Source organism: Hemiscyllium ocellatum, chromosome 21, assembly GCF_020745735.1.
Source record: "Hemiscyllium ocellatum isolate sHemOce1 chromosome 21, sHemOce1.pat.X.cur, whole genome shotgun sequence".
NCBI classification, from domain to species: domain Eukaryota; kingdom Metazoa; phylum Chordata; class Chondrichthyes; order Orectolobiformes; family Hemiscylliidae; genus Hemiscyllium; species Hemiscyllium ocellatum.
In genome coordinates, this window is record NC_083421.1 from 26471849 (window position 1) to 26498203 (window position 26355).

Below are 26355 nucleotides of genomic sequence, written 5' to 3' on the forward strand. Positions count from 1 at the left end.
AGATGAGGAGGGAATCTTTTCACTCAAAGGAGCTGTGAATCTTTGGAATTTTTTGGAATTTAAAGAATATACGTAAGACAGAAGCCACACAGTGACCTGATGTGGAAATATATCACCGTTCCTTCAGTGTCATTGGTTCAAATTCCTGGAATTGTGGATCAGTCCAGTGCATGTGGACTGTAGCAGTTCAAGAAGACAGCTCACCACCACCTTCTCAAGAGCACCTAGGGACAGGTAATAAAAAGCTAGCCCAGCCACCAACATCCACATCCCACATGTGATAAAGACATTTTAAAATATTTAGTCTGTCAAAGATATCAATGAATGTAGAGAATTGGCGATAAAGTGACATTGAGTAAGAAGATTGGCTGTGATCTTACTGAACGGTGGAGCAGATTGACAGCTCATGTATCCTCGCATGTGCTCCCAATTCTTGTCCTTCTGTATTAATGAGGAAGGTGTTTGGTATGGTTTCTTTTGCTGGTCAGAGCATTGAATATAGGAGTTGGGAGGTCATGTTATAGCTGTACAGGACATTGGTTAGGCCACTTTTGGAATATTGTGTGTAATTCTGGTCACCCTGCTATAGGAAGGATGTTGAGAAACTTGAAAGAGTTCAGAAAAGATTTATAAGGATGTTGCCAGGGTTGGAGGGTTTGAGTTATAGGAAGACGCTGAATAGGCTGGGGTTGTTTTTCCTGGAGCGTCGGAGGCTGAGGAGTGATCTTATAGAGGTTTATAAAATCATGTGGGGCATGGATAGGGTAAATAGACCAAGTCTTTTCCTGAGGTGGGGGAGTGCAAAACTATAAGGTATAGGTTTAGGATCAGAGGGGAAAGATATAAACGGGACCTCAGGGGCAAAGTTTTCATGCGGGGTGATGCTTGTATGGAATGAGCTGCTAGAGGAAGAGGTGGAGGCTGGTACAATTGCAACATTTAAAAGGCAAGTGTATGGGTATATGAATAGGACGGGTTTAGAGGGATATAGAACAAGTACTGACAAATGGGACCAGATTAATTTAGGATATCTAGTCGGCATGGACAAGTTGCTCTGAAGGATCTGTTTTTGTGCTGTACATTTCTATGACTCTATAATCATTTACTCTGTTCTAATTTGCAGTCTCTGCAGTAATGTGGCATACATACTGGGCACAATTTCGGAAAACGAGGTTGGTGCTCAGTGTTTGGTGACATTGGCACAGGCTCAGCTGCTAGAATCTGATAATCTCCTTGGCAACCTGAATTCCATGTTAATGTGGACAGATGCGGAAGCAGTGATGAATGCTGCTGGGACACTCTGCACCATGGTAAGATCACACATCAATGGTAGCTGTTGGATAGGATGTCCAGCCTCTGGGTCACCAGAGCTGAAAATGTGTTGCTGGTTAAAGCGCAGCAGGTCAGGCAGCATCCAAGGAACAGGAAATTCGACGTTTCCTGTTCCTTAGAGGGCATTGGAATATTCGAGTCGAAAGAAGAATGAACATTTCAATAGTGGACAAGGTAGGTCGGGAGTGAAGTCGTGTGATGGAACAGATTGGATGGGTGGGTTTTAGCGAGGTTGGGAAATATCTGGTTGGATGCTTATCTCAAGGACAGCATGGATCTCTTCTCGGGTTGTGGGGAGCGGGTGAACATGTAGAAAGGGTGAGGGTTAACTTTGGAATAACTTTAAACTTAACTTTCAAGTTGTGAAAGATTTTGAAGGATGATTGCAAACAGACCATTTCCCCTTAAAGAGAAGAGCAAGACTAGAGGCCATTAATAGAATATAGTCATGAGAGATCTAATTGGAAATTCTTTCCCCGAGGTATGGCATTAATGTGAAGCTGCTACTCAGGTAATGGTTGAGGTGAATAGTACAGATGCATTGAAGGGGAAATTAGACTAGCAGATGCGGTGAAGGGAATAGAAATTTAGGATATGGGAGATTCAGATGAGGGGTAATGGGAGAAGGGATATTAACACTGACTTGGACAATTGAGGCTGAATGGTCTGATTCTCTACCATTTATCTGACATCAATAATCTCAAAAGAGAAACAAAAGGATTTAAAATGCTTTCATTTGTGGGTTTTGTTTTTATGCTTCAGGTTGAGACCAATGAAGGCCGACAATGGCTCCTGAATGACACTCGCCTTGAGGCGGTACTGGTCAATGTAACTGCTCTGCTGGACAGTATAAATGAGTGGACAGCCAGCAATGCTGCCCTGGTCTTGGCGAGGATTGCTATCTGTGAGTCTGGCTGCAGGAAGCTCTTGCAGCAACCGAACTCCCAGCACATGCTCCGCAAGCTAATCGCGGCTCTGGGCGTGGACGAGGCAGGTAAGCAGCATTCCTCTGTTCCACAGTCCAACTCTTGACATGAGTCAAGAACACACCAGTACACAGATATTCGCTCAGTTAGCAAAGTTACTTTTTAAGTGTCTGTAATGGGGTGCAGGAAGTCACAGGTCATCTGTTAGCACAGGTCTGTTGGGCCAAATGGCCTGTGTATATATTGTAAATATTGGACAATATGAAAAGATTGAAATAGACAGCAGTTCCCTGTATCCACTTCCAAATCAGAAAGTAATTCACACAAGCAGCTCTTCAATATCTGTAACCTGAATGGCATTGGCATTGACTGATGTACCTGTGAGGCCTGCTTTCACTTCATTCATGTGAAGAGCAGAAAACCGAGGACATATGGAGGAGAGATTCAAATGGAATGAATAGAAGTGGAAGTAATTTTTTGGGTTCTGGTGTATGTTTTTTTTGAAGGATCGATTGTGGCTCAGCTCCTGGAAACTCAAGATTGAAAGTTGTGGGTTCAAATTCATCTGAAGTTTGAGCCACTAATCTGAGCTGACCCCTCAGCCCAGTACTGTGGGAGTGCTGCAGTGTCAGTGAGATGATCTTTGGGAGGGATGTTTAACTAAGCCCCTGTCTGCAATCTGAAGTAGTTGCGAGATATCCTCTGGCATTATACTGAAAGTATCTAAGGTACCGTTTGGTAATCAGATTAGATTAGCTTCCCTACAGTGCGGAAACAGGCCCTTTGGCCCAACAAGTCCTCACCGACCCTCCGAAGAGTAAGCCACCCAGAACCATTCCCTATATTTACCCCTGACTAATGCACCTAGCTCTATGGGCAATTTAGCATGGCCAATTCACCTAACCTGCACATCTTTGGATTGTGGGAGGAACCCGGAGCACCAGGAGGAAACCCATGCAGATATTGGAAGAATGTGCAAACTCCACACAAACAGTTGTCCAAGGCTGGAATTGAATTCAGGTCCCTGGCGCTGTGAGGCAGCAGTGCTAACCACTGTGCTGCCCCATGTAAATTTTATCCATCAATTGATCTCATAGTATCATTATGGTACAGAATTTCCTAGGTAACCATTAAGTTGAAGCCTCACTCATCACTGGTCCCCTGCTCAACCCTCGACCCTGCCACTCTATCCTAAGCACCTGATACTCTCACTCTGAACCTACCATTCCTCCCAATGACTGACCATTCTATTAGCTCACCCATCAGTGATGTTTTCACTCGCCCACCTGATAACTTGCCACCTCAACCATGTGCCATCCTCACCTCTCTTCCACATCCCACCCTATCCACTAAACAACCTGGCAGTTCCGCCCACCCAAATGGCATCTTACCCATGCCTAAAATTTACTATACATTTGTATAGCAAATGCTATACAAATGTGTCTTTCCCCGTAATGTCTCTACTGCAGTGAGTAGATATTTTCTAATTTCCACTGATGGGTGCATTTGGGACAGACCGGACTCCAATAGGGAAGTAGCTATCTCTTCTGACAGTAATTGGAAAATCTGGGCCAATATCAGGTCACTGTCACATTGTTGTGTTCAGGAGTTTCCTGTGTATAAATTGACTAATATATTCAACAGGGAGGAAGTGAGGACTGCAGATGCTGGAGAGCAGAGCTGAAAAATCTGTTGCTGGAAAAGCGCAGCAGGTCAGGCAGCATCCAAGGGCTGAAGAAGGGCTTATGCCCGAAACGTCGATTCTCCTGCTTCTTGGATGCTGCCTGACCTGCTGCGCTTTTCCAGCAACGCATTTTTCAGCTCTGATATATTCAACAGTTGAAAAGGCTTCATTTCCTGATGAAAGGCTTTTCTTGAAATGTTGATTCTCCTGCTCCTCGGATGCTGTCTGACCGGCTGTACTTTGCCAGTACCAAACCCTTCGACTCTGATCTCCAGCATCTGCAGTCTCACTCCCTCCTGCTATATTTAACAGTGATTGCACTTTTAAAGTACTTCATTGACTGTTATCCACCTTGGGGTGGCGTGAGGTCTGTCTTTCTCTAAATAACTCAGAATACACATGAAAACAAAACCTTTGTTCTTCAAGACCTTTACCTGCATCTAGGTCATTTCAATCAATGCTTACACTTGAATAAAACTGTAACTCCTATGTTTGGATTTATTTTAGCCCACCAGGTATATCTTGTGAGCTTCCATGTGCTTTATTTACTTTGGAAAGGGACCCAATGAGCACTTTATTAAAATATAGCTTGTTGAATAACCAAATTGTTAAATGGATTGTTAAGTGAACAACTACAATAGTGTAAGTTCTATTTTAACCATCTCAGCTTGATTTGATAGAATATGATAAAAGTTGTTGTCGCTGTGGCAAATTACAACATAAATACCAATTATGGCCTGTTTTCATTGCTGGCAGTCAACAGAACTGTCTCCAACACAAAGTATTTCTTCATATAGTGCATTATATTTGATGAATATGGAAGGAAAAATACTTTCAGAAAATCATCGAGGGGAAAGGAAATTGAGGTAGTAAATTAATCATGTATTCCTTATTCTCTCATCTGGACTCCTGTAATTTCCTGTTTGATTGTAAAAAGTTCCTTTATTCCTTTTGAGTACTGATTTTTATGTCTATAATAAATGGAAAGAAGCCCCCAACATCTTGAACATTATAAACAGGAAATACTTCATTTTGTTCACATAGATTTTCTTTATAGATGTCCTCATATTGAGCAGAATTCTCCCTAAAGTGGTGCGCAGCAAATGGCAATCAGAGGAAAACTGCCCTTGGTATTTGGTGGGGCATTGCACAGCCCTGGAGCTGCTTGTGTTTGTGTTGAGATCAAGGTTGGAGGAGGCAGGACAGCTTGATGACCTCAGGAGTGCTGTGGGGATGAGGAATCCCTAATCACCGAGGCTTTTCACTCAGGCCCCAGGGTTCATGGGTTAAGTATGAACCTTCCTCACCTCACCTTGTGGAAAGTGCTGGTTTCCCCATGGTTTTGGAAATCTGACCAGCAAGTGTTAATGTCCGAATGCTGTTCTTTTAACATGATTCTCATTTTAAAATCCGCAACTCATTTTTTTTGGATCAGGTCGCCTAAAGTTTAAAATTGTGAGGTGTGACGTGAGTTTAGGTAGGAAACAAATTTGTCAAAAGCAGACTTTCTATGAACTGACACCTCTGGGATCAGGAGTGTTCCAGTTGATCAAGAGGTCCACATAATCAATGTAAAAGCACACACTAAGTAACAGAAAACTAATGCGGGAGACAGGGGGGGTGGTATACACATCACCATTATGCTTTATTATTTTAAGCATGAATCAGTTGAATAATAACACAACTTTGCCTTAATTTAAACTTAACAGTAGAGAGCCTTCTCACTCACACCCACAACTGACTATTTGGATGTCGCAGAGAATGCAATAATACAATAACCTTCCGGTATTTGAGGTGGGTAATTTTGCAGGTTTCCAAACAGTGCCGGTTCATAAGCTGACGGTCAAAACAAAACTTTTTGTAGTTTAACCTTCTACCCAACCCAAGTCCCCACCCCATGTTTTTACCCATTTCAGCCCATGGATTCACAATTTAAGCTCTCCAATATTATTTACTAGCCTACTGACTGCCAGTTAGTGAAGGAAAGGACTAGAGGTTAATCTTTACAAAGTAAGATATTAAAATATGTAGGTCTTGATTCTGCAACATATTACCACTGTCAATAAACATTTCTGAATATGTGCACAAGTCATCATCCAATGGTTGACACTTGCCTTAATTTATACTCTGATGAAAGGTGTTTGATTTATATATCTGTGCATCGGTATAAATTTTAGAGTTTGAATTTTAAAATGGGGTTTGCTACTTTTCTGAAGGATTTAAACAAAATAGCTAGGTCAGCAGGAATAACATTCTCTTACAAAGTAATCATTTAGGAAATGTCTGATCCAAACTGAACACACAGGCTTGACTATAAATCTTTGGAGTAATTGTGTTCTGGTGGTTGGGGAGAATGGTTAGGGAGCTGGCAGTAATGTGGCGAGGGTGCTTAAGTAACATTGGGTGTTAAGACTACCTCTGGGGTTTGTCGCCATTAATAGGAACATAAGTAGGAGCAGGTGTAGGCCATCTGGCCCTTCGAGACTACTCCGCCATTGAATAAGCTGATCTTTTTATTCACTCAACTCCATTTACCCATCCATTCCTATAACCCTTAATTTCTTTACTGTTCAAAAATCTATCTTTGCCTTAAAAACATTCAAAGAGGTAGCCTCAACTGCTTCACCGGGCAGGGAATTCCACAGATTTACAACCCTTTGGGTGAGGACGTTCCTCCTCAACTCCGTCCTAAATCTGCTCCCCCTGATTTTGAGGCTATGCCCTCTAGTTCTAGTTTCAGAGAGGAAACAGCCTCCCTGCTTCTAATTTATCTATTCCTTTCACAATTTTAAATGTTTCTAGAAGATCTCCTTCACTCTTCTAAATTCTAATAACTTTCGTCCCAGTCTATTCAATCTCTCCTTATAAGCCAACCTTTCAACTCTGGAATCAACTTAGTGAACCTCCGCTGCTCCCCCTCCAGTACCAGTACATTCTTTCTGAAGTAAGGAGACTGAACTGTACACTCCAGGCCCTATCAGCATGTAGCTGTAGTGTGCAAGAGCCTGTTTTGATTTCAGTGGTGTTAACAGAAACTGCGAGGAAAAAATGTGTCTAATGCACAACTATCACAAAGCTACAAAATTCTTTTTACAATTGCAAGCTTTCCCTACATGAGGAATTGGAAAGTTGATGTTTTGCAGATGAGCTTTGATTCTAGGAATGTGTATCCATAACATTTACATAAAGGCAAGTGGAGGGTATTCTATCACAGTCCTAACTGTACCTTGCAGCTGGTGGACAGACTCTGGGCAGTCAGGAAGTGAGTTATTCACTGGAGGCCTCCTCAGCTCAGCATCCCTGGCTACAATACATCAAAGGCATCCAAATCACTAATAACGATCTCAATAGTTGAGGAGCCAGCACTGATCCCTGTGGCACCACACCAGTTACAGTTGATCAACTTGATAATCATCCACTTATTTCCACTAACTGTTTTCTATTAGTTAATCAGTACTATGTCCATATATACACTCAGTTATTAACCACTATAATGTGTTCTTATATTGTGCAATAACCTTTTTTGGAAATCCAAATTCACTGCACCTCTACTATCGCTTATTCACTCTGCTGATCTCCAGCCTGAAAAATGCTCATTTATATCTACTCTCTGTTTCCCATCTTTTGGCAACTTCTAATCCATGTTGACAAGGACCCATCAATCCCAAACATTTCTAATTTCCCTCATCCACTGCCTATATCACCTCGTCAAAGAACTTATTTGTCAGTCATGACCTACCCTTGATGAAGCCATGTCGACTGTCTGGTATTGACGGCAGCTTCTGCAATCTCTCTTCTATGCCCTCCCCACCATTTGGAGGTCTGTAATAAATATCCACCAAGGTCTCCGCTCCCTTCCTATCTCTTGTCTCCAACCATGTAGATTCTAAAATCATCTTTTCCATCTCCTGGGTAATTAAAAATTAGAGCGCATAAATATGTTACATCGAGCAAACAAATGAGCTCCGTTCTCTCCTGCAGTTTAAATTGTTACGATGATTTGAAATTTGGTTTTCTTGCGTTTTTCCTGCTAAATGCAAGGGAAAAACTGCTTCGGAACGTGTTTTGATTTTTGTGCAGTTTCCCAATTTCTACATTTTTCTTTCTTTCAGTGTTCTTAAATGTTTTTTAATGTAGTGGCTACTACTGGTCATTGCAACACTGTTCGCTTTTGCGTTCAATTTAATACTATCCTTAACTTGATCGGGAAGACAGGAGTGTTCCATTAATGTGAGGAGTTTCTCTTTTTCTGTGAAATATACCTTTGATAGTTAAATCTCCTCAGATATCTCTATCCAAATGATTTAATGACCTTCTGAATCAGAATGATTTGTCACTATTGTAACAATCTCACTCTTTATTAATGGAGCTCCTCTTTTCTTCCTATCTTCCTGAAATGGGAGAGACTTGGTCACCTTGCAACCATGTATATGTAACACCTATCATATATTTTGTTTAGATGTGTACTATCAATTCATCCATCTTGTTATAAATGTCAGATGCATTTTGCTAAAGAGCTCATTAATTTTTTTGCCTTGCACATTCTGCTCCTTCTCATGACACAGTGACTATTATTCACCATATAGCTGCTTTATTGCCTTGTCCTCTCTCATTAGCTCTTGAATACCCTTGAAGCTACTGACTGAAATTTCAGACAAGACAAAGCCCTAAATCAGGATATTGTCTCAACATTTGCTTTGTGGAATTTCTGATGGAAATTCCCTTCTCTGATAGGTTGTTCTTCTTTGCCTAATTACCTATGAGTTGTTTTCTCCTGAGTTTAAGTAGCTCACTTCGATAGAGTTAAGAAATGCACTATCTTAATTTGGATCTGAGGTCCTTTGCATTCCTTTTTGTTTTGAGACTTTGTTATAATGCCTTGAACTGAGCAGGAATGCCATATCTCCCTTTATTGTATAAGAGCTGTGAATCATCTATCCTGACATCGGTCATTGTGATTGAAATAAATATAGCTATTCCTTCATTCTTTGCCCAGTAATCCCACTCTACTTAAACCTCAATGCATTTTATTCTGAGACTGGCTTCAGAGTTACAGGAGCAGAGGTGCAGAGTAGACAGCTACCTTGCTTGAATTATTGTCCTTGGAATTACATATGTCATTGAACAAAGGGTTTTTAAATCAAAGACTAACACTGGAAGTTAACACCAAGAATATGAGAAGCTCTCTTGGGGTCATGACGCTCTTGGGTGAAGGCCATACTGATTGAAAGCTTGAGGCTAAACACCAGTCAATTGAAGAGTCAGTTGCCAAGACTGCAACATAAATCTAGCAACATTCTTAGAGTTTCCATTGTCCACATGATGATTTGCTTGGGAACAAATAATAGCTTGGCATTGCTGTGGCCAAGCTGATTGAAATGGTCCAATCCATAGAATGTTGAAGGAAATTCCTTGGTTATCATTCTGACCCAGCTGGATGTAAGATTGAAATACTCCAATCTGGGTCACAAAGATCATAATGTTGTGGCATGGTTTGTTTATGCTTCTATGGTAATGCCACAGAGATGGCTATTGCCAATGCAAAGAGTAATTTGTGTCTTGTGCAGGAGTACATGCTGTATTGTCGATTCACAACCTTAACATAGTCTCTCAGATGTTATGGGAGACATACACAGAAAGAGGAGAAAGTGAGGACTGCAGATGCTGGAGATCAGAGCTGAAAATGTGGTGTCGGAAAAGCGTGGCTGGTCAGGCAGCATCCAAGGAACAGGAAATTCGATGTTTCGGGCTTATGCTTGAATGCTGCCTGACCTGCTGCGCTTTTCCAGCAACACATTTTCAGCATACACAGAAAGAGATCAGCTGGGGAGATGAAACAGATGGCTTTAACCATCAGAGCTACCTTGTGCACAGCTTCCAATTTTTCAATATAGTGTTCCTGGACTGAATGGTTCTTTCATTCTTAACAAAAGCAGAAATTGCTTCAGAACTTTCTGAAGAAGGGTCACTGGACTCAAAATGTTGACTCTGTTTTTCTCTCTCCACGGATACTTCTGAGTTTCGCCAGCAACTTCTGTTTTGGTTTCAGATTTCCAACATCCATAGTTCTGTTTTTCTTTCTTATTTTGGCTTTCCTTGTTAGGGTTATATATGAGCTGAAAATGTTTTGCTGGAAAAGCGCAGGAGGTCAGGCAGCATCCAAGGAGCAGGAGAATTGACGTTTCGGGCATAAGCCCTTCTTCAGGAATGAGGAAAGTGTGCCAAGCAGGCTAAGATAAGAGGTAGAGAGGAGGGACTTGGGGGAGGAGTGTTGGAAATGCGATAGGTCGAAGGAGATCAAGGTGAGGGTGATAGGCTGGAGTGGGAGTGGGGGTGGAGAGGTCAGGAAGAAGATTGCGGGTTAGGAAGGTGGTGTTGAGTTCAAGGGTTGGGACTGAGACAAGGTGGGGGGAGGGAAAATGAGGAAACTGGAGAAATCTGAGTACATCCCTTGTGGTTGGAGGGTTCCTAGGTAGAAGATGAGGCGCTCTTCCTCCAGCCGTCGTGTTGCTATGGTCTGGCGATGGAAGAGTCCAAGGACCTTCATGTCCTTGGTGGAGTGGGAGGGGGAGTTGAAGTGTTGAGCCACGGGGTGGTTGGGTTGGTTGGTCCGGGTGTCCCAGAGGTGTTCTCTGAAACATTCCGCAAGTAGGCGGCCTGTCTCCCCAATATAGAGGAGGCTATGTCGGGTGCAGCGGATGCAGTAAATGATGTGTGTGGAGGTGCAGGTGAATTTGTGGCAGATATGGAAGGATCCCTTGGGTCCTTGGAGGGAAGTAAGGCGGGAGGTGTGGGCGCAAATTTTGCATTTCTTGCGGTTGCAGGGGAAGGTGTCAGGAGTGGAGATTGGGTTAGTGGGGGGTGTGGACCTGACGAGGGAGTCACGGAGGGAGTGGTCTTTTTGGAACGCTGATAGGGGAGGGGAGGGAAATATATCCCTGGTGGTGGGGTCTGTTTGGAGGTGGCGGAAATGACGATGCCTGGAGGAAGAGCGCCTCATCTTCCGTCTAGGAACCCTCCAACCACAAGGGATGAACTCAGATTTCTCCAGTTTCCTCATTTCCCCTCCCCCCACCTTGTCTCAGTCCCAACCCTCAAACTCAACACCACCTTCCTAACTTGCAATCTTCTTCCTGACCTCTCCGCCCCCATCCCCACTCCAGCGTATCACCCTCACCTTAAACTCTTTCCACCTATCGCATTTCCAACGCCTCTCCCCCAAGTCCCTCCTCCCCATCTGTTATCTTAGCCTGCTTGCCACATTTTCCTCATTCCTGAAGAAGGGCTCATGCCTGAAATATCGATTCTCCTGCTCCTTGGAAGCTGCCTGACCTGCTGCGCTTTTCCAGCAACACATTTTCAGCTCTGATCTCCAGCATCTGCAGTCCTCAGTTTCTCCTAGGGTTATATATGACACAGGAAAATTGACAGATTTCTGTTAGGGAAGGGTGTGAAGACACACAGACCCGAGGCAGCTAAATGCAGTTAATATACAGACTAGCTTCGATCTAGTTTTATGGCAGTATTAGGAACAGGAGCAGGCCAGTTGGCTCCTTGAGGATACAAAGCCATTCGATAAGGTGATGGTGGATCTGAATAACCCATATTCCAACTCAACCTTGATATCTCCCACCCCTCCCCGGCTAGTCTGGTTCTGCCTTAAAATTATCCAAATGCTCTGTTTCCACTACCTTTTGGAGAAGAGCACACCAAGGACACACAACACTGTCTTTACGAATTTCTTCTTTATCTCTCGTATGTAGGTGACCCCTTATTTTTCAACAGTAACAAATAGCGCTCAGTGCTCGCTCAACAGGGGATGTTTATCATAGAATCCTGACAGTGTGGAAGCAGGCCATTCAGCCTATCAAGTCAACACCGACTTCTGAAGAGCAATCCACCCAGACCTAGATCCACCCCGCCCTGGCATTTCCATCTAGCCTCCACAGTATGGGTAATTTAGCATGGCCAATCCACCTAACCTCCACATCTTTGGACTGTCGGTGGAAACCAGACTACCAGGAGGAAACCTACGCAGATACGGGGAGAATGTGCAAACACCACACAGACAGTCACCCTAGGGTGAAATCGAACCTGGGTTCCTGATGCTGTGAGGCAGAAGTGCTAACACCTGAACCACCACTCTCTTTCCACACTGATCCTGTCAAGACCTCTTAGGACCTTGTGTGTTCCTATTCAATAACATCATACTCTTGTAAACACCAGTGAGTACAAATCCAGCCTGTTCAATCTTCTCTCTTAAAAAGCCCACCCATTAAAGGCATTAATCGAGAAAACCTCCTTTGACTTCTTTCAGCACATTTACATCCATCCTTAAAAAGTTGTCCAGTATTATACACAATACTGAACTCCAGATTTGGTCTAATCAATGTTCTGTTTGTTTGAAGCATAGCCTCCTTACTTCCACACTCCCTCTCTGTCACTATAAGTAAAAACATTCAGTGAACTTTCTTAATTACTTGCGACACCTGCATGTTAGCCTTTTGTAAACCCCTTTGCATCTCAGAACTCTGCATTTGCTCACTGTTTTGATAATATACTTATTTTTTCTTATTCCTGTCAAAATGCACAACTTCACATTTTCCCCATTGTACTCTAATTGCCAGAACTTTGTTCACTCACTCAGTATAAATATAATCCCCTTTTCAGCCTCCTTATATCCTCTTCACAACTTCCTTTTGTACATATCTTTGTGATATCAGCAAAATTGGTGCTTGTACCAGCAAGTAATAGAACGCTTTCATTTATTATGAAGATAATTGAATATAAAAGTAGAGAGATAATACCTTGGTTATACAGAGCACTGGAGTACTGCATATCTGGAGTACAGTGCAGTGTATTTGTCCCCTAATTGTAAGGAAGGATGTAAATGTATTGGAAGCAGTGTAGATAATGAGTGCTAAACTAACGGCTGCAATTGGAGTCATAGAGCTGTTTCCATATAGCTTGGAAACAGCCCTTTAGGTCCAACTCATCCAGGTCGACTAGATATCCTAAATTAATCTAGTCCCATTTGTCAACATTTGATCCCTATCCCTCTAAACCCTTCCTATTCATGTACTAATGCAGCAGCTTTTTTGATTTTTTTTCCAACCTTCCAAAGTAATGCAACAGCTTATAAAAAAAGTAATCACTGCTCCAACATAGCTGCTTGAGGAAAGTTTTGTCAGAATAGGCTTGAATCCATTAGAGTAAGAGACGATTTAGAGTCATAGAGTCATACAGCACAGAAACAGACCCTTCAGTCAAACTAGTCCATGCCGAATATAATCCCAATTTAAACCAGTCCCATCTGTCTGCTCCTGACCCTTACCACTTCAAGCGTTTCCTTTTCATGTACTTATCTAAGTGTCTTTTAAACATTGTAACTGTGCCCACATCTACCACTTCTGCAGCAAGTTAATTCTACATGCAACCCACCATCTGTGTTAAAAAAAATTGACCCTCATGTCTTTTTAAACCTCTTTCCTCTCACCTTAAAAATATGTCCCCTTGTCTTAGGGAAAAGACACTTACTATTAACACTATCTATACCCCTCATGATTTCATAAACTTTTATAGGGTCACGCCTCAGCTTCTTATACTCCAATGAAAAACGTCCCCACCTATCCTGCCTTTCTTTATAATTCAAAGCTTTCATACCTGGCAACATCCAAATAATAAATTGGAAGAGTTTAGAGGGATATGGGCCAAGGGCTGGCAAATGGGAGTAGATTAAGTGAGGATAGCTGGTCGGCATGGAAGAGTTGGACTGAAGGGTCTGTTTCTATGCTGTACATCTTTATAAGTCTATGTCTCTAAATCTCTTCTGAATTCTTTTTAGCTTAATAGTATCCTTCCTATACGGGGTCGCCCAATTAAAACAGAGTTGAGGCACTTTCTTTCTCAGAGCGTCAGAAGTATTTGAAATTATGTTCAACCAAAGGAGGTGGAAGCCGAGTCTATGAATATTTTGTAGGTAAAAGTGGGTAGATAATTGGTTAGCAAGAGGATGAAAGGTTATTGGGAGTAGGCAGGGATGTGGATTTGTGGTACAGTTAGATTGGCCATTAAAAGGCTCAAGAAGCTAAAGACCTACCCCTGCTCCTTTATCTTCATCTGATCGCATCTTCTGTTCCTTAAGAAAATATCGCAAACTTCCCATGAACTCCCCTTATAGGTTCTTTTTTCCCATGTGACTTTTTCAAATTATGTGATATTGGGAAGCACGCCTTCCAACAAGGGGTCGTTGGTGTCTTCCACAAGCTCTCTTCCAGAAGTGGCAGTCATTGCTGAGTTGGTTATTAATTTGAAATCTGAGATTTGATACATTTTTGTTAATTGAAGGTATCAAAAGATATGGGCAAAAGACAGGTATATGGAGTGAGGCCACAGAGCAGACATGGTAATTGAGGGGCTGAATGGCCTTCTTTTGTTCCTAGGATGTCACTTAATGAAAGCTTCGCAAATTATTCTGTACAACGTCTGACATTTGGAGAACAGTAGTCGCTAAGGCAAAGGAAAAACAATAAGATCAATAACTAATTAACCTGTATTTTTAGTGATATAAGATGTCCCGGACAACATAAATGCTGAATTTCATTATGTATTGTCATAGAGTATCTTAATGATCCCACAAAGAGCAGATAGGCTTGACAGTTTCATGTCTCTCCTAGAAGATGACGGTGCATTGCTTAGCAATTGCGAATTCCTTCCTGAGATGTGGTATGAACTCAGTTCTCCAAAAGTGAGAGTGTTACCCCCAATCAACCATTCACCTCCCACCTTCTCCTTGCTGACCTGTATTGCCTCCCAGTTAAGCAACTTCCCGATTTGAAAATTGTCATCCTTGTTTTCAAACTCCTAATGGCCTTACCCCTCACTTCTCAGTAATCCTTTTCAGCTGCACAACCCTCTGAGATACCTGAACCTTTGGTCTTCCAGCCTCTTAAACGTGGTCAGTTTTAGCTACAATATTATTGATGGTCTTGGCTACTGAGGCTTTGAGTTTTGAAATTCTTTTACATAATCTCTGCCTTCATTAAGATACACCTCTTTTACCATGCTCTTGGTCTGCTGCCTTAGTATCATTTAATGTGGCTTGGTTTCAAATTGTGTTTCATAACTTTGCTGCCAAGTGCTTCGGGATATTTTCTTCCATAAAGGCACTTCATAAAATGAGGTTGCTGCTGTAATTCCAATCCAATCAGGTTTTTTCGACTGACCTTGTAGTGAGATTGCTTGAGAGCACTATATTCTTTGAATTTAGCTCCAAAAGCTAGTGCTTCCAAATAAACCTGTTTGACTATAACCTGGTGTTGTGTGATTTTTAACCTCCCCTTATGGCACTCTGATACAAAACATTAAAAGTCTCGTAAGTGGATACATCAGAGGTGGTCATTGTATGCACCCTACCTGTTCACTGAGAATGAATATAAAAGCAGAGGATTTGTAATCACTGATACTTTTCTGACTCAGTCAATACTCAACAGAAGGAGTGAGCGGGGAAAACACGTCTTACTGTTGGTATTAAGCAGAATGTTGAAGAACGATGAGTTATTCACAATTAATCATTTACCTTGTCATGTAGTTGTGCTGTAAAAATGCAGACTTGTGTACTTTTCTGGAAGTTGTTATTTACACTGCAGTCACAATGAATTGTCAATCTTTGGACCAACAATGCAATGGAAAATATATTCAACTTGAAGGTACATTCCTCTGTCAGTTCCTCAACCAGAAATAGAACACAAAATCTTTCAAAGATATTGGGCAGGAAGTGATATTAGATATATTTATGTGCAACAGAGGTCAAAGTGACCCAACCATTGATGATTAATTTATTGTCTGGTTTAAAAGGTACACTCAACTTGTTAGGGCATGTGAACCTTTTGTGAGAAGTCTCCCTTATCCCTACCATCAGCTTGTACTCTGAACAGGAATTAGTTATCATTTAATGAACATTCTGATTATCTGTTTGTATTTTATTCTTATTAAGGCATTTTATAAAAAAAGGCTGTTGCCCAGACCTGCAAGGATATTAACATGTTGGAATGAAATCAACATAAATCCAAATGTGTTGATGAGATGGAATTGGGATTGGGTCTTACACAAGCTTGTCAGCTTTAGGGAGAACGTAGGAAGGTGAGAATGTAAGGTGCTCCGTGTTACTAAGAATGAAAGAATGAGCCAGCGTAGGAAACAGTCCAACAAGTCCACATGTGAAGTGGGAAGGTCACATGAAATGGCATCTTTGGAGAAACAAAGGAGAAAGGTTGCTTTTTCTTAAGCAGTCTGCCTAGATCAGGGATGGCTTGCACTCTGATTCAGAGGGTTCTGAGATGGCTATGGGTCCAAGGCATGATTTCTAGACTCTGTTATATCCAGGACAAAGTCAGAAATCACGTGACACCCAGTTATAGTACAACAGGTTTATTTAAAATCACAATATTTCAGAGTGCTGCTGTTTTGTCAGATGAAGTGACTTTATCCATGCCTCAATTTCACCGTCCTGATGAAGTCTGTCAATTTACTCTGTATCCTGTGAAACACCCCTCCTCCATGTGGGTTGTTACTAAGCCATATATCTCTGGTGTAGGCGGTATGTTTGACTTCTTCAGGGACGTACAGCAGATATTCTAAAAGCATTTCCACTCTCCTTACTTTGCCCCCACCAAGCCTGAGTGGCACAGTAGCTTTGGGAGTACTGTGGTCATTTCAAAAGATTCATTGCAGGATTCTCGAGGACAGGTTTATGCTTGTTTCTTGAATTCTGCTCACTTGGTTGTACTAGTGAAGAGATACTGGATCGGTTAGGACTACATTCACTGGCGTTGAAAAGAATGAGAGGGGAGCTTGATCCCGGCTTGTCAGTGCTTGACTTTGAATATGGTGGTCCCAACATTAGGAAGTGGCGGCACGGTGGCTAGCACTGCTGCCTCACAGCACCAGGGCCTCAGGTTCGATTCCAGCCTTGGGCGGACTGTCTGTGTGGAGTTTGCACATTCTCCCCGTGTCTGCGTGGGTTTCCTCCGGGCACTCAGGTTTCCTCCCACAGTCCAAAGATGTGCAGGTCAGGTGACTTGGCCATGCTAAATTGCCCATAGCGTTAGGTGCATTAGTCAGAGGGAAATGGGACCAGGTGGGTTATTCTTTGGAGGGTCAGTGTGGACTTGTTGGGCCGACGGGCCAGTTTCCACACTGTAGGGAATCTAATCTAATGTATAGAATATGCACAATAGCCTGGGTGGTGTATCTCAGGGACAGAGTGCGTATGTAATGGGGTGTGCTGCAGAGAATTATGTGAGAAAACTCACAAGAGCTCCCAGAGAGAAACCCTCCATGAAACTCCCCAAAATTGATGCTCAACAAGTGTTTATTAAAATTCAGCCCATTATTGCTAATGAGGACTTAATCCTTTCTTATTTTTTACTCTAGGCTGCGGAACGAGTGTTGCCTTTGCACTCGGACGGATCTGTGAATTGGACATAGGACGCAAGCAGATCCTGGAAATGGAGGAGGCTCCAAATATGGTGAGTCATTGAAGGTCCCATTTCCATCAGCTGGGACCTGTTAAGGAATAGTAGTTGGAGGTCGTTTCAGAAAACACTGAGCCGATGAGACAGCATAATTTCTGGAGGAGAAGCAGTCTTGATGTATACAATAGCTCAAGACACAACAGGAATTCTACTACCATGAAAAGCAGGACTGCCTGCTGTGGCAGGGGACTTTATTGGTCAGTGCATTGAGTTTAGGAGTTGGGAGGTCATGTTACGTCTGTGCAGGATTGGTTAGGCCACGTTTGGAATACAATATGCAATTCTGGTCCCCCTCCTATAGGAAAGATGTTGTCAAACTTGAAAGGGTTCAGAAAAGATTTACAAGGGTTTTGCCAGGGTTGGAGCTATAGGGAGAGATTAAATGGGCTGGGGCTGTTTTGCCTGGAGCGTCAGAGGCTGAGGGGTGACCTTTATAGAGGTTTATTATGTCATGAGGGGCATGGATAGGGTAAATAGAAAAGGTCTTTTCCCTGGCCTGGCAGAGTCCAAAACTAGAGAGAATAGGTTTATGGTGAGAAGGAAAAGATTTAAAAGGGACCGAAAGGGCAAATCTTTCGAGAAGAAGGTGATGTGTGTATGGAATGAGCTGCCAGGGGAAGTGGTGGAGCCTGGTACAATGGCAACATTTAAGAGGCATCTGGATGGGTTTATGAATAGGAAGGGTTTAGAGGGATATGGGCCAGGTGCTGGCATGTGGGACTAGATTAATTTAGGATATATGGTTAGCATGGGCATGTTGGACCGAAGGGGCTGCTTCTGTTCAGTATGTCTCTATGACTCTTAAGGCTACATTCACTGCTGATAACCACTTAAGTGCCAGTCGCACGTTCTGCCCCCCACTTAAGGACTGAAGACTATCCCACTTCCCAAACTCAGTGGAAGGGAATCGGCAGCTCCGTGGCAACGCTGACAATGTTGCCTGGGCTGCACCGGGAGGAGGAGGCTGCTGCAATGGTGGCACCCTCTCAAAGCATCTGAAGGATGGTTGGAAGCACTGGGCTGATTCAGGCATGCCGTGGCGAGGGGTCCTGGGGCTTGATTATTGAAGGGAGAATGTACCAATTTCATGATGGATGCTCTTGCCCTCGGAAAGTAACTTTGTGGGCCTATAGGAATACTCAAACCAAAGGCTATCTCCCCCAAGTGTTGATACCCACTGCCACTGAGAAGATGTCCGCAGCATTGGGAAGAGGCTCAAATTGGTCACTTAAGAGCCATAATTGGTCTTTTGGGAGTGGCTTCTGCCACCATTCCTCAAGCTGTAAAGTGACATGTTGGTGAAAAGGCATTGAGCACACCATCTGGTGTCTCCCATCGCCATTTGTTCATTCCTTCCTGCATCTGAATCAACAAAGAGTGGTAAAATTCTGGCCACTATGTCAGATGACTGATTTTGCATCAGAACAGGGAAAGTAAAAATTCCTGACGAAGAGCTTATGTTCGAAACGTCGACTCTCCTACTCCTCGGATGCTGCCTTACCTGCTGTGCTTATCCAGTGCCACACTTTTTGACTCTGATCTCAAGCGTCTGCAGTCCTCACTTTCTCCAAAGCAAAGATTTGCCAAAGATCCTGAAATAGCACCTTGCACTCCCATGATCAGTACCATGTAGAAGGATGAGGGCAGCAGATACATGGGAACCCCACCATCTGTAAGCTCCCCTCCAAGCCACTCATAATTCTAACTTGGAAATATAATCCTTCACTGGTGCTTGGTCAAAATCCTTGAACTCTGTCCCTAATTGTGAGTCTACCTTCATCACATGGAATGTGGTGATTCAACAAGGCAACTCAACACCAATTTCTCATGGGCACCCACAGATGGGCAATAAATGCTGGTCCAGCCAGCAATACATACGTCCCATGAGTAAAAAAAATGAAAGACTTTTATTTAAGTTCAGAAGGGCAGAAAGTGAGGTGAAGGTGAATAAATTGTAAAGGGAAAAGTCCGTGATGTGATAAAAGGCCGGAGTGACTAAGTTAGAAAGTACATGGTGCGAGGCATAAAAGGATTAGAAATAGAACCAGTAAAGAAGCAAAAGATATAACAACTGCAAATAACAGCGGGAGAGCCATATGCCAGAACCAGCAGCTTTTCTTAATTCACTCATGTGATGTGGCCAGCATTTATTGCCTGCTCCTGGTTGCCCTTGAGAAAATGGGTGGTGAGCTGCCTTTCTCAACCACTGCAGCCCATAATACTCAGGATCTGACATTGAGCTCAGTGATGTGTATGTAACTTCGTAAAGTGGCCAATTTAAAGTTGACTTGCTGTTCCTTAGACTTGTTTTGAGATTCACTGGTGTAGTGTAGGAGGTTGGGAAAGAGAGAAGTCAGACTAAAAGTGCGATGTAGAAACATTAAAAAATAAGGAGCAGGAGTAGGCCATTCAATCCTTTTGAGCTTACTCCCCTCATTCAATATGATCATGGCCAATGATACAATTCAGGGCTAATGGGTTCAATGGGTATGGCGAGAAAACAGGGCAATGAGAGCTATATCTAATTCTAACAGAGAACTAAAGTAAGAAGTGATCCGAAGCTTTGAGCTGATTGAACAACAGACACCCAGTCCATGTTTGGTATCCCTCGTGTAAAGGAGACCATATTCTGAGAAGCTGAAACAGTCTATTCAGTTGAGAGGCGTTCACGTCATTTGCCGTTGCTGCTGGAAGACTGTTTGCAGACTGTGGATAAGAAGGAAGTGAAAGTTCAGGTGTTGTGTTTCTGTGCCTGAGTGACAGGGAGCTGTGGGAAGGGGAGTGGGTGTGGAGGGCAATTTAGAAGTGGACCAAGAGTGGCACAAGGGGAATTGTTCCTTCAGGCTCCCTCCTGCTGGGACAAGAAAGGAAGATGTGTTACAGCAGAGAAAATAGACTGAGCAAGCGGAGGCTTGTTGCGTGCAAAGTGAAGACAAGGCGTGCAAAGTGAAGACAAGAGGAACATGACTGGCTCTGGGAGAGAGTGGGGTGGGGGGGGGGGAGGGGCGGGGAAACAGAAGGGTTATTTGTCCCTTCTGCCCTCTAACATCATCCCTTTTGTCGGTTCATCTCTGCAGTCTTCCATCTGCCTTTTGCCTTGGATTTTGTTCTTTCCTCTCCTTGCATTATTCTCTTTCCCGGTTAAGACAGATGTCTATCCATTTGATCTTGTTTAATACTCACCAAATCTGTATTAATTTATCTGTCATTCCATTCATCATTGAGTTCAGAATCAGGCAAAGCAGATCTCATTTGGAGTTAAAATGAAGTCTGGATCCTGAAAGCAGAGTACAGGCTCTGTATCTGGAATGTGTAAATATAATTGTAACAATGCAGTCCAATGCTGATGGTTGGTGATATGTTGTGGTAAATATTTTCTTTCCTTTTCCATGCATGTGGAAGGATTGTTATACAATAATAGATGAACCTGAGGGAGTTGAGCAGTAGTGAAGTTTGACAGATCATGGTCAAAGTTCATAGGCTGGAATATAATGGCAGGAGTTGGTCATATGGCTCCTTCAAATTTTTTGTAACCATTTAATGAGACCATGAGCATCACGGTGACTTGGTGGGCAGCACTGCTGCCTCACAGCGCCAGGGACCTTGGTTTGATTCCAGTCTTGGGTGTCTGTCTGTATGGAGTTTGTGCAGTTTAGGTGGATTGGCCATGCTAAATTGCTCATAGTGTCCAGTGATTTGCAAGCTAGGTGGGGTTAGTCATGGGAAATGCAAGGTTTCAGGAATGGGTCTGGGTAGGTTGCTCTTTGGATGTTCGTTATGGACTCAGTGGACTTAATGCCCTGCTATCAAAGGATTCTGTTATTCTACATCTCAGCCTGGATTTCATGCCTGAGATGAGTATTGGGAAGTGTGAGTCTTAACCCTGAGACCTCCATCTTGGAGGTGGCCCAGCTCCTCATTAGGCAGGAAGGCACTTGGACACAGAGGCATTGTGTCAATATTGACAACTCAAAAGAATAACTAAAGTAATACAGTTCAGTCCTATGGCCAATCACTAGTAGCCCTTCACTCCCTTAAGTGATAATGTCATAAACCCCTCAATGCCCATAGAACAGAGGGAGGTGATGGCCTGGTAGTATTATTGCTAGACTATTAATCCATAGACCCTAGTGGGCACCTGCTTTAAATCCTGCCAGGCAGATGGTTGAATTTGAACTCAATAAAAAAAGTCTGGAATTATGAGTCTAATGATGACCTTTGCCAATTGTTGGGAAAACCCATCTGGCTCACTAAAATCCTTTAGGGAATGAACCTGCCATCCTTACTTGTTCTGGCCTACATGTGACTGCCGACCCACAGCAATGTGGTTTCCTCTCTGGGCAGTTAGAAATGTGCAATAAGTGCTGGCCCAGCTGGTGATGGCTTCACACTTGAATGAATAATAAAAAGAGACTGTCAAATCAATTAAACAGTTGAATAAGTCACTGGGGATAAAATACTCCCCATACCTGGCACAAAAGCAAGATGGTCGTGCTTGTTGAAGGTCAGTCATCTTGGCTCCAGCAGATCTCTGCAGGAGTTCCCTAGCACAGTGTCCTTGGCTCATGCACCTCTATATGCTTCATGCCCTCAACAGTGGCCATGTAGAGGCAATAAATTCTGGCCAAGCCAGCAGCATCGACATCACATGGGCGAATAAAACAAACAAAAATACAAGTCCTGTCAGAACTAATGATGGGTGTCACAACTGAAGCAAAAACCGCAGCGTTTCCTAATGAATGTTAAAGAAGGATGCACCCTACCTCCTTAAGGTCTCACTCAGCTGAGGTTGAACCTCAGAAAAGAACAACAGGGGATCTGAACTCACCATCTTTAAAGTGGTGCAGGAAACCTCTAACAAGAGAAATACAGACTGATTTATGGAATGGCAGGACAGATGTATGAAGAGACACTGGATTGGTAAGGACTGAATTCACTGGACTTTAGAAGGATGAGGGGGCATCTCATAGAAACCCATGAAATTCTAACGGGACTAAAAGGGGAACATACAAAAACGATGGTCCTGGTGACCAGAGAGCCCTGAACCAGGGATCCCATTTTAAGGAAACAGGATAGGCCATTTAAGATGCAGATGAGGATAAATGTCTTCACCCAGAGAGTTGTGAGCCTGTGGAATTCTCTGATCAGAAAGCAGTTGCATCCAAAACATCCATCAAATATTTTCAAGAAGGAAATAAATATATTTTTATGCAGTTGCAGGAATCAAAGGTTGTGGGGAGAGAATAAGAACAGGGCAACGAATCATTCGGTCTCTTTTATATCTTACCCCTCTCACCCTAAACCTATGTCCTCTAGTTCTGGACTCCCCGACCGTATCATATTGACCAGAATTAATGGTTATAACATGCCAATGGCTATTTGCTAACGAACGAACGAACATTTGCTAATGAACACAGGCCTCTAGTGTCTAAGTGCACAGAATTTATGTTGGACCAGCTTAGGTATTGCGTTTTGGTAAAGCAAACAAGGATGGGACTTATGTAATTACGAATCGGGCCTTAAATAGTGCTGTAAAACAGAGATACCTATGGGTTCATGTGCAGAATTCTTCAATAGACAGTGTGGTTAAGAAGGCGTTTAGCATGTTTGCCTTTGAGTATAGGAGTTGGGACGTCATGTTGAGGTTGTTCAGGATGTTGGTGAGGCCTCTTCTCGAGTACTGTGTGCAGTTCTGTTGCCTGGTTATTGAAAGGATATTGGTAAGCTGGAGAGGGTTCAGGAGAGATTAATCTGGATGTTGCTAGGAATGGACAGTTTGAGTTAAAAAGAAAGGCTGGATGGGCTGGGACTGTTTTCACTGGAGCATAAAAGGTTGAGGGCTGACGTTATTGAGTTTTATAAAATAATGAGGGGCATAGATAAGGTGAGTCGCCGGTGTCTTTTCCCTAGAGCAGGGGATTTCAAAACTAGAGTCATATTTTTAAGGTAAGAGGAGAAAGTTTTAAAAAGGGCATGAAGGACAACTTTTATTTTACACAGAGTAGTTATGTGTGGAATGAACTTCCAGAGGAACAGATAGATGCAGGTACAGTTACAGCATTTAGAAGACATTTAGATGAGTACATGAAGAAGAAATGTTTGGAGGAATATGAATAAAGTGCAGGCAGGTTGAACTAGATTATGGTTGGCACGGATTGGTTGGATTGAAGGGTCTGCTTCCGTGCTGTATAACCCTATGACTTAAAAGCTGAAATTATGAAACACGTTGTCTCAGATTCACTGAGCATTGAACGCAGCCTTAACTAAGCTTCCAGCTGGCTTTAAAAGATTACTGTGTAAAATTTAGTAATATGTTGAGGTAAACAAAAAATTTTAAATTTGAACTGTGCGGGATGCATTAACTTTGCATCTGGGATGAGCTTAATCAGATTTAATTTATCTATTTATTTTCAAGTGTTGGGCTAATTCGCAAATGAGCTGATGGCATGCTTGAATCTTTCATTTGCAGTCTTTGATTCTGGCATTGAATCCATCAGCATGTGGAAAACAGGCAGTGGGCTAAGCTCTATATTAAATAGTGTTAATGATCTCCTGGCTTTGCCTTGGAGACTTGCCAGAAAGCTCAGGTGTCTCACTCTGTGAAGGAACATCCACTCCCGATGTTCCTCATAATAAAACTAAAGCACTTCTCACGAATGTAATCTCAATTTCACATTACATAGGGAGACATTAGGGCAGTTTGGTCAAAGCATTTGATGTTTAGGATCAGAGGATTTTAAAAAGATAATTGAGGAATAACGACTGACTTACTTCCTCTAATTTGATTTAATTTGTCTTAATTTGATTTTCTGCTCATCATCTATGCCAAGAGAAAAATAGTAAGTGATGCCAATGAGTAAATTTCCAATTTTCAACCAACAGGGCACAGACTGATATAAATACACACATTGTGCAGGTACACAGTTTTAACCAGAAAACATAAAAGCATAGTTCAGAGGCTTTATTGTATTTAATTCTTTTGAAAGATTTTCTTGGATATTCTCCTTTAGTCTAGCATCACGCTCATATTCATAGAGTCATAGAGATGTACAGCACGGAAAGAGACCCTTCGGTCCAACCCATCCATGCCGACCAGATATCCCATCCCAAGCTAGTCCCACCTGCCAGCACCCACCCCATATCCTTCCAAACTCTTCCTAATCATATATCTATCCTGATGCCTTTTAAATGTTGCAATTGTACTAGCCTCCATCACTTCCTCTGGCAGCTCATTCCATACACATCCCACCCTCTGTGTGAAAACGTTATCCCTTAGGTCTCTTTTATATCTTTACCCTCTCACTCTAAACTGATGCCATCTAGTTATGGACTCCCCGACCCCAGGGAAAAGACTTTGCCTATTTACCCTATCCATGCCCCTCATGATTTTATAAACCTCCATAAGGTCATCCCTCAGCCTCCGACGCTCCAGGGAAAACAGCCCCAGCCTGTTCAGCCTCCCCAATAGCTCAAATCCTCCAACCCTAGCAACATTTTTGTAAATCTTTTCTAAACCCTTTCAAGTTTCACAACATCCTTCCGAAAGGAAGGATACCAGAACTGAACGCAACATTCTAAAAGAGACCTAACCAATGTTTTGTACAGATGCAATATGTCCTCCCAACTTTCGTACTCAATAGCAGTTATTTGAAGTTGGAGAACTCAATATTGAGTCCTCTGGGCTGACAGAGCAGGTTCAGAGTGTTTGTTGGGGATGATGTCAAAAGGACTTTATTTTTGGTTTAAAAGAGTAGAGGGGTGGCTTTACTCTGTATTTGACCCCGTCCCAGGAGTATTTTATGAGGATGATGTTGAAGGAACTTTACTTTGTTTAAAAGAGTAGAGGAAGCCTTAATCTGTACCCTCCCTTGTGCTGTCCCTGCCCTGGGAGTGCTTGATGGGGACAGTGTCAAGAGAACTTTACTTTCCATTTGCTTTCAGTTTAAAACAGGAGAGGGAGGTTTACTCAATATTTAACCCCTTGCTGTCCCTGTCCTGCAAGTATTGATGGTGAGACAACTTTACTTGGTTTAAAAGAGTTGAGGAAACCTTACTTTTAGTTTGAAAGCGTAGAGAGAGCTCGACTCTGTATTTAACTCTGTGCTATCCATGTCCTGGGAGCATTTGAAGGGGATGGTGTTGAGTAAACCTCACTTTCCATTTATTTCTAGTTTAAAAGAGAACTTTAGTTTCAGATGAAAAAGAGCGAGTGAGGTCCGGCTGAGTGGGGCCAGTCAGGAGGTTAGAGTTGGATTGGTGTACTCCAGGAAAGGTGTCCCGCAGTAGGCTGCTGGAAACCTGCTGAGGTACATACTCTTCACCCTGTGGAGGTGAGAAGAGGTCCTTTTTGTGCTCTTAATTGAACACAAAAGGCTTTCTGGTAACCACTGTCTGGTTTGGCCACTCAACACATTTTCACATCACTGGCGAGATGTCAAGGCAGTAGCAAGGCATCACCAGTCTGTGTACTCCCCACCCCACCCAGTATCTCCACCTCTTAATTCTGAGAAATCCCAGCCAGAGGTTCTGTTTCATTTTATCGCGTCTTTAGATAGATCTTCATCTGAAAGACCATTGACCTACAGAGTTGCCTGAATGTGTTGGGGGGCCCTCTTGTGGTGCAGTGATAGTGTTCCTATGAGGGAAAACTGGGAAGCCTGTGTTCAAGTCCCACCTCCTCTAGAGGTGTGTAATACCATATATAGTACAGAAGGAGGTCATTTAGTCTATCATTAGTTTTCTCTTTCTCTTTTTGTCTGCTGGCCCTCAGAGCTTTCCAGCACTTTTTACTTCAACTTTCCTTTCAATGCTTCAACGTTCAGAATATTAAATGCTTGATCTGAACGGAGAATCTTTGACAGTGAAGCCTGAGTTAGCT

At 42.7% G+C, this 26355-nt stretch overlaps 1 protein-coding gene across 1 annotated transcript in view; it reads left to right on the plus strand.

The window, feature by feature from the left end:
* The window catches only part of LOC132825643 (uncharacterized), an 86314-nt gene that overhangs the window by 36415 nt on the left and 23544 nt on the right, over positions 1 to 26355 (plus strand). Inside the window, exons 2-4 of the mRNA XM_060841015.1 lie at positions 1124 to 1310; positions 2095 to 2326; positions 17377 to 17471. Coding sequence (XP_060696998.1) covers positions 1124 to 1310; positions 2095 to 2326; positions 17377 to 17471 — 514 coding nt within the window. The remainder of the gene's footprint in view (positions 1 to 1123; positions 1311 to 2094; positions 2327 to 17376; positions 17472 to 26355) is intronic.